This window comes from Myotis davidii, unplaced genomic scaffold (assembly GCF_000327345.1).
Source record: "Myotis davidii unplaced genomic scaffold, ASM32734v1 scaffold448, whole genome shotgun sequence".
NCBI classification, from domain to species: domain Eukaryota; kingdom Metazoa; phylum Chordata; class Mammalia; order Chiroptera; family Vespertilionidae; genus Myotis; species Myotis davidii.
This window is the reverse complement of record NW_006383009.1, coordinates 4,058,078-4,070,464: the sequence shown is the minus strand read 5'-3', so window position 1 is coordinate 4,070,464 and position 12,387 is coordinate 4,058,078. Positions and strand designations below refer to the sequence as shown.

General features: G+C 55.6%; 1 protein-coding gene across 1 annotated transcript; it reads right to left on the bottom strand.

Moving 5' to 3' along the window:
- Nucleotides 1-2,729: 2,729 nt before the first annotated feature.
- Nucleotides 2,730-9,327, bottom strand: LSM4 (LSM4 homolog, U6 small nuclear RNA and mRNA degradation associated). The gene is made up of 5 exons (XM_006778376.2): nucleotides 9,236-9,327; nucleotides 8,900-8,941; nucleotides 7,452-7,550; nucleotides 4,255-4,438; nucleotides 2,730-2,968 (listed from the first exon to the last, which is right to left on the bottom strand). Exons 1-5 carry the CDS (start codon nucleotides 9,251-9,253, stop codon nucleotides 2,877-2,879), a joined length of 435 nt encoding a protein of 144 aa, XP_006778439.1. The 5' UTR covers nucleotides 9,254-9,327; the 3' UTR covers nucleotides 2,730-2,876.
- Nucleotides 9,328-12,387: the final 3,060 nt, after the last annotated feature.

The following is a 12,387-nucleotide window of genomic DNA, read 5'->3' as shown; positions in this document are numbered from 1 at the left end:
GTTAAACCTGCAGGGCCCCTATGTGCCTTGAACCCTGTCTCTCAGTTGAAACCACTAGACTCCTGACTGCTTGACACAACAGAACTGCGAGAAGGTAAACGGATCCCCTAAGTTCAAGGACGAAACAGGGAGGAGCTATGTGACCTGGGTCAGGTACCCACCCTCTCTGTGCCTAAGGATGGGAGCAGGCCATAGAATCTCAGGGAGCTTGCACTTGCTGTTCCCACCACCTGTTCTCTGCTCTCCTCCCATGACCAGTGCCTTTTTGTCCTTCCAGAGCTGGTTTGACTGTGTCCTCTCATTGAGGCTTCCCCTGCCCCCCCACCCCCACCCCAAAAGGTCCCTCGGTGTCCTGGGCTTACTGTGGAATGGGCAGCTCATTTGCCTGGGTCCTCATGGCAGCCTTGCTCCTTGTTCCACCTCATGGCCTCCATGAGGGGCTTTACTGGTTTCTTAAAACCAATGAAGAAGTTCCAAGTCCCCAGAACTACCTCTTCCTGGTCTCCTGGCTTCACCCTGGCCCTCAGTGTTCCAGAGCCCACTGTCGCTTCCCATCTCAGTCAGGGCCTGCACCAACCCACTTCCTGCCACCTTCACTCTGCTCCCATCACCAATCTGCGGAGCCTCTGCATGGGCTGTTCCTCCATCTGAACTCTCCAAGACAGCCGGCTCCCTTGCCTCCCTCAAGCCCTTCTCACACATCACCTTGCCTGCTCTGACCTCTACTTTCTCCTCCAAAAGCACCTGGATGGGTTGTGGCCCCTGTTCCTCTGTCTGAAGCCAGCCCTCTCTTCCTGCTGTGGCAGGAGGCCTCTCCCATTGAGTGACAGCAGGCCTTCCCCCGACCCCCCCTCCCCTGGCTAAGCAGCCAGCCCTTGTCCACAGGGGGGTGGCAGAGGACCCCGGGGCACATGGTGAGCCATTGGAGACACTTACTGCCAATGCCAGGAGGTGCCTGGCACCAAGGTCCAATTGGCGGGTGGGAAGGACAGCTGCTGTCACACCTCCTGGAGGTGGTGGTGGGCTCAGTGCAGGCATCAAGGAGGAATGACTTGGAGGTGTGTGCAGGCAAGGGTGACACCGAAAAGCAACAGACACACCTCCCACCGCTGTATCTATGTCCCAGAAACCGGCTCTTGGCCCCAGGCTAAATCACACCTGGGCGAGGGAGGCTCCCCCGATGGCCACCAGGAGCCAACTGCAGGGGAAGAAGGTCACTGCCACATTTGAGGATCCTGCATTGTCTGCTGACAGACCATCAGGACAGGAAGACTGAGGCCCCTTACTTTTGGTTTCCCTTACTGAGGGTTTGAGGCTGGTTTCTTCAAACCAGTAAAAGGAAGAAGACAAACAGAGCTGTCCCAGCAGCCAGCTCCAGACAGGGCATTCAGGAAGCCCAGACACTGAGTGCAGGGCTAGGGCAGTGGCTTATGTCTGGGTGAGATGACAGGGCAGCTAGCCAGGCTGCCCTTTGGAAAGGTCAGGGCCAGCTGGCTGGGGCTAAGGGCAGTGTGCTGACCAGACAGGCTCACATCCCTGAACTTCAGGATACAAGGTGCTGGGAACCTCCGGGCACTCTTGGTCCAAATCAGTTAAATGGCCAGGAGCAGGCCCCCAAAAGACTCCCCATCACAGCCCGTGGGACACTTGATCCCAGAGCCCCCATTTCATCAAAGCCCCACCAGACAGAACACCTGTGTCACGAGCCTGTTCCCAACCCCGCGGACCAGGAACCCAGAGGCCTTCTGTAGAGAGACATGATGCTAGGAGAGGTGGGAGTGGGAGCCAGCAGGTACCGACAGGGCCCAGCCTTGCCACCAACACTCCGCTGTTTTGCAAGAACCATTCACACCAGAGTTCGCCCAAACAGGGTAGGCGACTGCCTCAAGTAATGTTTGGGTTTTCTTAAGCTTCTCCCCTCTCCTCCAAGGCACCACCATCCACAATGCGTGAAACTCTTGCCTTTCATAAGAAAATGTAGGACACGGTAAAAGTCCTGTTGAAAGTGCTTACCCCGGCGAGATGTGCTGCAGCCCTAGGAAGGAAACTTCTTACAGGGCTGTGACTTACCGAGGGTACCACATGCTCTCCTGTGCCCAGTGGTTCAAAAGAAACTTCGGACTGGTGGTTGGTAGTTGTTTTGTTTTTATTTTTGTAACACAAAAGAGGGAGAAAGGCAAAGGAACAGGGCCCCACCAAGGCCCCACAACAGCATCTGAGGCACTGTCTGTGCGGATTTGTTCTGAGAAAAGTGTCAGGTCTGTCTCAGGAAAACGCCCTGGACTGTCAATCTCAGTGCAAAGACCTTAAAATGAAACTTCCCATCTGTTTGCCACACAGGATCCAACAAGAGGGACAAAACAAACCTATTTGGAAAATGCCCCCGATAACACAAGGGGGAAGGCTCTACAGATGCATTCACACACACAGCCTTCCAGGAATCAAGTTGGCTGCGACTTCACAAAATCAAAACCACCGAAGAATATTTTCAACTGTAGAAACGCTGGCTTAGAAAAAGGACTCAATGCCTGGCGGTGTGGCTTGGCTGATGGGAGCACTGTCCGTACACCAAAAGGCTGCAGTTTCAATTCCCAGTCAGGGCACATGTCCAGGTTGTGGGTTCCATCCCCAGTCAGGGTACATGCCAGAGGCAGTAGATTGATGTTTTTCTCACATCCATGTTTCTCTCTCTCTCTCCCTTCTTCTATCAAAAATCAATTAAAAAAAAAAAAAAGAACACAAAGAGGACCACAAAATGCACAGGTGGGGTCCCCCCGACACCTGCCTCTTTTTTTCTGTTCTGAACAGACTCCTGGACGGGGGCAGGCATGCGGCCTGTGGGGGAGGCTTAAGTCTCTGGGTAACGCAGGGCCAGCTCACTGTTTACCCGCCTGCCTGCCGGGCTTCTTTTCTGGCTGACCTCTGCCAGTGCCTGGGATCCCGCCTCTGCCACGGCCGCCAAACACACCTGCAGGACAGAAGCGGGGGCTGCATGGGAGCCAGGCTCCAGGGTATTCTCACCCCGAGTCTCCCGTGGCTCCCTATGTAAAGTGGGGAAAAGCAGGCTGAAAACCTGGGGTGGAGTGACTAGAGCTGGGTATGGGTGGTCCTCGAGAATGTCCTGTGTGACAGAAGAGACCAGATCCCCCAGGTGCAAAGGGTATGAGGAAGGAGAGAGGAGGACCACAAGTCCCATCGAGGCTTGGGTCAGGCTTCCTGGGAGAGGGACGGGGCTGGGGTGGGGGCTTCGGCTATGGAGTAAGTGGAGCAGGAGCCAGGACAGGGGCAGGACTCTGGCCAGGGGTGGAGCAGAGACCCCCCCCAACTCTGAGGCTAAGGTGTACACGGGGGACCCAGGACCTCCCGCACACTAACACCATCCTGTAGGTCCAGCGACCAATGCTGGCACGGGTTGCCCCATCTCACCTCTCATGATACCCCCCAGTGCACAGAGCCTGGCCTTAGGTATCAGACATGCCCTACGAATTCAGGGCCCACTAACCCCCCGTTTCTGTCAACCCTCCACCTGGAGTGCCCTGTCACCCGAGTCTGGCTGAGAGCTGGCTCCAGGCCTGGCATTCAAAAGGTCCATACATAAGAAGAGAAGAGGGCAGACCACTCCAAGAACAGGCACCCACCCTGGAAGGTGGGGCTTACAGAAGGCCTCTAGGCTCAGGCCCCAGCTGACTGCACAACAAATTTAATTGTATGCCAGGGTTGTCATGTCGAGGCAGTGAGGGGAGTCTATAAAAAAGGTGTGACCTTGGCATCAAGGAGTCAGGGCAGGGAAGGGTTCTGTGCCAGGCCCTGAGTTGGGGTCCTTGCCCGCAGCCTGAGCAGGTGGGCACCACCAGATCCTCTCTATAGAGGGGAAACTGAGACTCAGGGAGGTGCCATGCCATGCCCAGAGATGAGAAATTAATGCCCAGGTCTGCATGGCACCAGATCAATCCACTGAGCACCAAGGACTCAGCTGGGACCCCGGGTTGGGGTCTGGGATAGATGGCAGTCAGCAGCAATAGCCACTCCACAGAGGAGCCCTGTGAGTCAGAGCCCCGCTGGCTCTGCTGCGGGGGGCGGGGGTGGAGGGGGAGGTGGAGTTAAGGGGAGAGGCTCAGAGCCAGGCCTGCTGCACTGTGAGAGCACCAGCCAAGAATGTCAACACTGGGCTGAAATAGATGCCACGTGCTGCAGCCACTGTGTGTGTGTGTGTGTGTGTGTGTGTGTGTGTGTGTGTGTGTGTGTAGGACCTACCTCGTCCAGCACCCCCCATGCCACGGCCTTTCTGCTGCTTCTGCTGCTGCAGGCCCCCACGGCCACGACCCTTGGCCACCACCTCTTCTTTGACCATGTCAATGATCTCATCGGGGATGCGCAGGTACTTGATGGTGCTGCCGCGGATGTAGCACTCGGGCATCCGCCAGAACTTGTCCCCATCCTGCACAACGGGTGGGGATCTCAGATCCATGCGGGTCTCTTCAGAGTGGGTACAGACAGCTGGGTACCACCTGTATCTCTGGCATCACCCCTGTAGGCTGCCAAGTTCACAGTCCCAGATATGACACGAGGCCTCTCTAAAGGGGGTCTTAACAGATCCTCAGCACCCCTGGCACAAGAGGAAGAGCAGCAGAGCTACATAGGAGATGGTGTCAATCTGCCCTCCAGTGTGGGATGGGGTTTGTTACCTGCAGCCCAAAGCCCAGGGTAGGGGGCTGCCCCACGCACCAGGTGCTGCCACAACCCACCTCCTGTCTGCACCTGTCCCCAGCCTTCTCGAACACACCTTCTGGAGCCTTTTCTAGGGAGGTGCCATGCCATGCCCAGACACAGGTAGGTATGGAGACGAGGGCTTAAAGCCCATGTCTGTGTGGGCACCGGATCAATCTGCTGGGCTGGACTAGAGCTGACTCATTCATTCATCCAACTATCTCCTGGCAGAGGCTGAGCTTGGTGTGGGACACAGGCCAGCAGGAAGAGATCCTATGTGACAGGTGAAGAGGTCCAGGAGGGGAATGGGGAGGCAGGTTTGGTGCTCGCCAGGGTTAGCTCCCTAAGATGCCAATTTTCAGGGGAGCTAATTGAGTCTGGAGAGATAGGGGGCTTGCAAAGTAAAAACCCTGTGGTTCCACCCTAGCCGGCTTGGCTCAGCGGACAGAGCATCGGCCTGCGGACTGAAGGGTCCCAGGTTTGATTCTGGCCAAGGGCATATGCCTGGGTTGCGGGCTCAGTGTGGGGTGTGCAGGAGGCAGCCAATCAATGATTCTCTCTCATCATTGATGTTTCTATCTCTCTCCTTCTCCCTTCCTCTCTGAAATCAATAAAGAAATATATATTTTTTTAAAAACCCTGTGGTTCCTAGGATACAGACTACCCCTCCCCGCAACCCCGTATCCTGGAACCAGCACAAGGCCTTTCCCTGAAGTCCCCTCCTGCTGCCCTTGGGTAGGAGCCTAGGGCCTCATGTTAGTTTCCCAGCCCCACCCCTACTGCCTAGAGCCAGAAGCCCGGGTAGCCTTTTCCTCTCCCCACACCCTTAGAAATCAGACCAAGACCTCTCCCTGCTCAGAACCCGCCAGGGTCCCTTGGCCAAGGACCAGGCCCAAACACAGCATGGCTCCTGAGCGCCTAAGATCCAGCCCCACCCTGGCTGCCCTCTCTGGGTACTGAACACACAAGGAGGGCTTTCCTGCCTCTAGGACTCTGCACACACCGTCCCCGCCTTTCCTTGTCCAGCTAATTCTGGTGCTTGACAGGGCTTGCCTTCCAGGCTCCCTGAAATCCCAGTCCTCTCACTTGACACTCACCAGCAGTCTGGTCTGGCCCAGCATAAGCACTCGGAGGGTCAGACGGAATATTCGAGGGCTAACTCTTCCCAGGAACGTACATGAGCTCCCATCCCACACAGGAACCCCACGAGGCCCTGCACATTCCTTTCCCAGAAAGAGTGGGCAAGGGGCCAAGTCCATGGGGATGCAAAGTACAGCCAGATAGAAACAGAAGGATTCCATGGAAGCTGGGGGCCAGGGCTGGGGCTGGCTGCTCCTTGATTGGCTCTCCCTCAGCCAAGGACAGGCCAGGCTCAGTACGTTCCCTGCAGGAACCTCACTCTGCTTTCCATGGCAGTAGTTTAGCGCCCGCCAACCAGGGCTCCCCTGGGACCTTAGCCCCTGGGGTCTCTGGACTCTGCCACCCACTGCCCAAGGGATTTCAAACCTCATCCCAGCCTCTCCTCCCAACCACCAGGTCACAGAGGAACTCCCAGAGGAGCCATGTTTCTAGGCTTAGTTGACTCTGGAGGCTGGACCAAACTTTCCCCGAACCCTGTAGTTGGTTCTACAAGTCGACACAGACCTACTGGCCATGTGCAGAAAGACACACGCATGCCAGGCCGTGCACTGCAGCACTGTCTGCTAGGACCATAATGGAGCTGCCCTACACCTGCTGCCTGGCATGTGGCAAGAAAACCAGGAGAGAGCTTCTAGCTGGTATGGAAGCTCCAGCGTCCCATTCCAGGAAACAGGTCATGGAGCTGTGTAGGTGAAGGAAGGGGCCATGCCCACTAGTCTGCCCGCTGGAGTGTGAACCACGCAGAAGGATGGACCGGGGGTAGGGGGCTGCCTTATGCTGTGCTGTACTCTGGCATGGCAAACCCTAGGGGCATGTGCCCTCCGGCTCAAGACAGCTCCAACCTGGCTAAGGCCCCCAGCAGCTTCTTCCTTTGTAACCTGGGGGGCCATTGGGGGCATGGGGACCAAGACTGGAATCCAGGCAGAAGGCTAGGGCCCATGCACACCAGTGGGAGAGCGCCTGCCTCCACCGCCGTCCTTGTCCTCATGGCTCTGGGGTCTTCCCAGCTTGTGACCCCAGGGGCACTTCCCAGCCCTGGGAGCTCAGGTTCTGGCCATGCAGTTCCTGGCTTCAGGCCTGGGGAGGTAAGCGAGCCTCTGGGGCCGCAGGGCTGTCCCTGCCCCCAGATACCCCATCGCCACACCACCATGGCCTGCAGCCTGGAACCGCAGCAGCCAAGGCTGCCAGGAGGGTAGGGTCTGCTGCCCGTAGACTTGTCTCCAGAAGCAGCCCCTCAGGCCTGAGTCTTCCTTTGTCAGGGGTGGAAGCAGGGGCAGGAGGAGAGGGACAGCAGGTCAGTACCTGATCAGGAAACACCCCCACAGGTGCAAAGTCCTCACAGGTGCAGAGTCCAGGACACTGGGGGCCCTGCTCCTCCCCAAGGCCCCCCCTTGGTAGGATGACTGTGGTAGGCTGAGGAAGCCCCCCCACTCCTCCCAACAGGTGCAGGGAAGGGCCCTCACTTCATGGGGAAGCCAGAATGTTGAAGCTCTGTCAGCCTCCGGTCCACGCGAGCTGCTGGCCACACTGCCTCTCCTCTCCCTGCCTGCCCGCCCCACCCCACAGCCCCGGTGTCAGGCGGACTCCAGCCCCAGGGCACTCACCCGGGACGTGCAGATCACCTCGCGCAGGTTGATGTTCATCCAGTTGTCACAGCTCACCAGGTGCCCGTTGTACGTCTCCCCGTTTTTCAGCTCCACCAACTGGAGAGAAATGGGTCCCACGTCAGCCAGGGCCCCAGGGAGGTGCAGCCTGCCAGTAAGAGCAGCCCCAACCTCGTTCCGGTATGTCCTCAGCTCCTTTAGTACCCAGGCCCCTGCACACAGAGCCCGGGCCCCAGAGAGGCCTATCTTACAGGGAAATGTCCTCTTTCTCTGTACACTTCGCGGGGCACCTCTACAAGGAAACCTTTTGTTTTTGATGAGGAAAAAAAAAGACCCCAAACCCAATAAAATCAATAAAGGTTGTGATTTCAAAACAAACAAACAAAAGAATACTCAGCCCTGGCCCATGTTCTCAGTGGTTAGAGCATCAGCCTGAGCACCTAAGAGTCGAGGGTTCTATTCCCGGTCATATCTGGGTTGCAGGCTCGATCCCCAGCCTCTGGTCAGGGTGCATGCAGGAGGCACCGATCTTTGTGTCTCTCTCACATTGTTGTTTCTCGCCTCTCCTCCCCACAAACTCTCTAAAAACAAACAAACAAAAAACAACCAATGGGAAAAATATCTTCGGGCGAGGATTAACAACAAAAAAACTCAGATATTTGTGAAGGCATACATCCATGTAAAAAGAGCAGCACGAACATTCACAGTAGCCAAATACTCACAAATAGCCAAGAGATAGAAAAAAATCAAATGTACATCAACTGATGAATGGATAAACACATTGTGGTCCATCTACACAATGGAATATTATTCGGCCATAAAATACCACAATATAGAGGAGCCCTGAAAACATGCTGAGTGCAAGAAGCCAAACACACAGGCCACCTGTTATACGACCCCGTTTATCCGAAGTGCCAGGAGAGGCAAATCCAGAGACAGAAAGTGGATTTGTGGTTCTCAGGGATTGGGCCAGAAGCATGGGGAGTAACTGCTAAAGAGCATGGGTCTCCTTTTGGATGACGGAAATGTTCTGGATCCAGAGAGAGGTGGTGGTTGTGCAATATTGTGAGTTTACTAAAGGCCACTGCATTATTCACTGTAAAGGGCTGAGTTTTGTGGTATTTGAATTACATTGAATAAAAAGAACACACATACATCACAGAATTAGTTAACCCGCTGGGAAAATGAATGGAGGGAGCTTCCACTATGAGTCTCTCTTGTGTTTGACTTTTCTTTCTGTTTGACATTTTTAATAAGCACATATTACTTTCGTAAGCAGCAGCAATGACACTGGCCCTGACCTGCGTGGGAAGTAAGAGACAAGCTGCTGTTGTGTGGACAGGTGGGGAAGCAGGTTTGGCCGGAGGCACCTCACCCTTGGCCCAGTGTCCCCATCCCTGTGCTAAGGCTGGTCCCCACTGAAAGTCGCTGTCCCAGATGGTACGTACCATGGGGTGATTCTGAGCCGTCTTCAGCAGTGACAACGGGAGCTGAAATGCAAGCAAAAGTACAAGATCTGTCTGTTTCATCAGCTCCGGGAGCCCCTGGCCTCTGGGGAGGGTCCCACGATAGCACCAGGAGAGCAGGAGCACACATGCCTAACCCCGTACGGGAGAGGCGTTCTCCTCATTCTGCACAACCCCAGAGCACACACCTGCCTCCCAGTTTAGGAAAGAACCCTCTCAAGGCCCCTCTTTCCTCCCAGAGGCAGCTGACACCTAGGCCCAGTGCTGTTTATTTGGGTTTTTTTTATAACTCACACTGTACATTGTCCGCACACCCACCATGCTTATCAGCAGCATCACAGCATACAGGTCCCTCTGCTGCTCAACTGATATTTAAGATGAATACACCCAACTCCAGGTCTCATTCCCAGCACTGCATATGGCTACTGTCACACCCTCTTTACAGATGAGGAAACTGAGGCTCAGAGAACTCTGCCAGCACTAGAGCTAGTAAGAGAGAGAGCTTGGTTGGACTCTGTCTGTCTGAAGCTGGGGGCAGCCCCAACTGGACCAAGAGTGACTCGGCCAAGCACAGTGGGGAGTCCACCGTGATCTGAAGAGGACGCACTGAACTGGGTTTTCAAAGACAGGAGTTCACCAGGTAAGAGGAAGAAACATTGCAGAAAAGCTTGTGGTTATTGCAAGAGATGGCAGATAAAGGATGGAATCTTTTAAAGCTCACCCAGATAAGGTGGGCTTTTAAGATATTTCTTCTTCTGTCATTACTGAATTTCTTTTTAAAAACAAACATGGTGCAACTGGGAAAAAATCAGCTCTTCTCACTCTGGAAACACAAATCAGGACCCATACACTGGAGCCACCTCCGGCTCTCCAGAAAGTGACTCAGGTGTGGTGCTTGGGTCCAGGTCCAATGGCAGCCAATCAGTACGGCCAGAGGAAGGTTCTGGCCTAAGGACCCTGCAGACAGGAAACTGCCTCAGGGAGCAAGAGGTTTTGCTTCATCCTGCCCTGGCCTCACACAACTCATTCCATCTGGGCAGCTGTTTCTCCAGGTGGCAGAATGGAAGGCATCTCCTGTGGAGGTGGAAATGGCCCTCAACCCCCGCGGGGTGGCTCTCCATGGAAGGGCTTGGGTTGGGGGCCAATCCAGTATCTCAGAGGCCTTCCCCAGAAGAGTCACCAGGGAGGTCCAGCGACAACAGGAAGCCAGGCCCCAGCCCACTTCCTGCACTGGCTTCCTGGACTGGCAAGATAAGAACGAGCCACGTGGAGGAGGCGGCTGCTCCAGGGAGGATGGGCAGGTTGGGGACACCCCTCTCATTTGGGTGCATCAGTGTGATGCTGCACCGGGCATGAAGGAAACTCCCAGGAGGACCAGAATGGCACTTGGGGCCATGCGCCCAGACTGCCTTTACTATGGAGAAGCGGTGGGCTTTCCTGGGCAAGAGGGAATCTGAACCAAGGTGATGTGACACCGGGTTCTGCTCCCAGATCACTGGAAAGGGGACGGGGTCCGGCCAGACCTGGAAGGTGAGAATGAAAAATGGACTCAGTTGCCAAGCAGTAGAGGGAGGGTCAGAGGAAGGAGTAGCCCAGGGACACAGAGCAAGGTCATAAGCCAGTGAGAGCAGACGGGTGCCTGTAGGCAAGGGACCCACACATGTATTTTACGACATATACAGCCCCTAGGCCAGTGATGGCGAACCTTTTGAGCTCGGCGTGTCAGCATTTTGAAAAACCCTAACAACTCTGGTGCCGTGTCACATATAGAAATGTTTTGATATTTGCAACCATAGTAAAACAAAGATTTCTATTTCTGATATTTATTTTATATATTTAAATGCCATTTAACAAAGAAAAATCAACCAAAAAGATGAGTTCACGTGTCACCTCTGACACGCATGTCATAGGTTCGCCATCACTGGCCTAGGCTGATGATGGCCCCTCTCAGGTCACCACGTTGTCCAGCTGCTGGCAGCACCGTTCTGGAGGACACACATCCTCCACAGCGGTCACTGGCTGTGCCCTATCCACAGAGGAGCCGAGGATGCCTGAAACACATACGGGACCAGCACTTGCTCCCGGCCCTCCCCCGACTTCCCTCTCACTCACCCCCGAGGCAGGCCAGACCTGACAAGGCTCCAGCAAACAGGCCCACTCTGCTCCTCAGCCATGCAGGTTCCTATTGCTCAACCTTTGTTCCTGCCATTCCCTCTGCCCGGGGTGCCTTTCCCCAGGCTGGTTGCCGCTCAAACATCACCTCCCTCTGCCAGGACCTCATAATAACCCCATTTAGGAAACGAGGTTTCCACCTGGGCCACCCTGGGCTGTTTCCATGATAGCACTCAGCCAGTCTCTAATTATCTTGTTTACTTGTCTCCCTGGCTAGACTTGAAACACCACGCCTCTTGCTGGACTGGAAAACTCAGAAGGTGTGGGCTTCGTCCAATGCCAAGCACGGGGCCGGGCACACCAGGTGGACTAAGAAAATATTTGCTGAATAAATACAAGGGAAATACACATACTGCCCAGGCAGGCACATTCGGCCCGCCCCACCCCTCAAATAAGGAGCTCAAGGGAGAGGTGGCATCCAGACAGCCCTCCCCGGCTGCAACCAACGACGAGGAGCAGTGGCCAGGTCTTGCCATCTCCATCCTCATGCCCAAACTGTGCTGGAGACGGGGGGCGGGGGGTGGTGGTGGTGGTGCTGCTGGAGAACTTAAAACTCAACGGGAAAGAGGAAGATGCGTGAAGGTGTCAAAAGAAGTGGGAGAGGGCCGAGCACTCAGCTCTGGGGGAGACTGGAATTGCGAAAGTCAGAAAAGCGCAAGGAAAGAGGGTTCCTTTCTCTGGGCTTTCTCACAACGTTTGGAGCCTGGTTGTCAGGTCCGGGCCAATCCTGGACCAGACCCAATGGGCTCCTGAGGTTCCCCAGTCCAAAACCCGGCATGGACCACCATCCCCGCGTACACACCCAGCCCTCCGCTTCCAGCCGCCGGGACCACAGGGAACTGGGGAGGTGTTATGCCTCGTCCACTCCTGGACGCTGCCAGTGGAAACGATGGGCCTGCACTTTGCACGGACTCGGTTCTAGACTGAGACTGTGCCAAGCATAAATACAAAGATCTGCCGCCACGGAGCTTAAAAGAGGGATCATGCTGCTCCTCTCCTCCCTCCGGCGGACCCTGCCTTCCGGCGGGGAGGAACCTGGTCCCTTCTCTCAAGTCGCAGCGCGACGCGGGTGCTCCCGGGCCACGCACTCCCCCAGGAAGCCCGGCTCGGAATTCCTCTGCGGGAGCCTCTGTCTCCCTGTCAGGGTCTCAATGTTTCCTTCTGGGAGCTGAGAGCGCGCAGTCGGTCCACTCCTGGCTCAGAATGCCCTCTCCCCCTGTTCTGTGACCCGGGGAGAAGAAAACCCCTTTTCTGGATCTGCTTTCCCCCTCAATACGAGGCACCGGAAGTAGCGCTGC

Bases quoted from the DNA above. Each gene is read 5' to 3' on its own strand.
- LSM4 (XM_006778376.2), bottom strand. The intron at 4,439-7,451 runs GTGAGTGCCCTG...CCCGTTGTGCAG, and splicing joins AGGTGATCTGCACGTCCCGG to GATGGGGACAAGTTCTGGCG. The intron at 2,969-4,254 runs GTAGGTCCTACA...TCTGTCCTGCAG, and splicing joins CATGGGGGGTGCTGGACGAG to GTGTGTTTGGCGGCCGTGGC.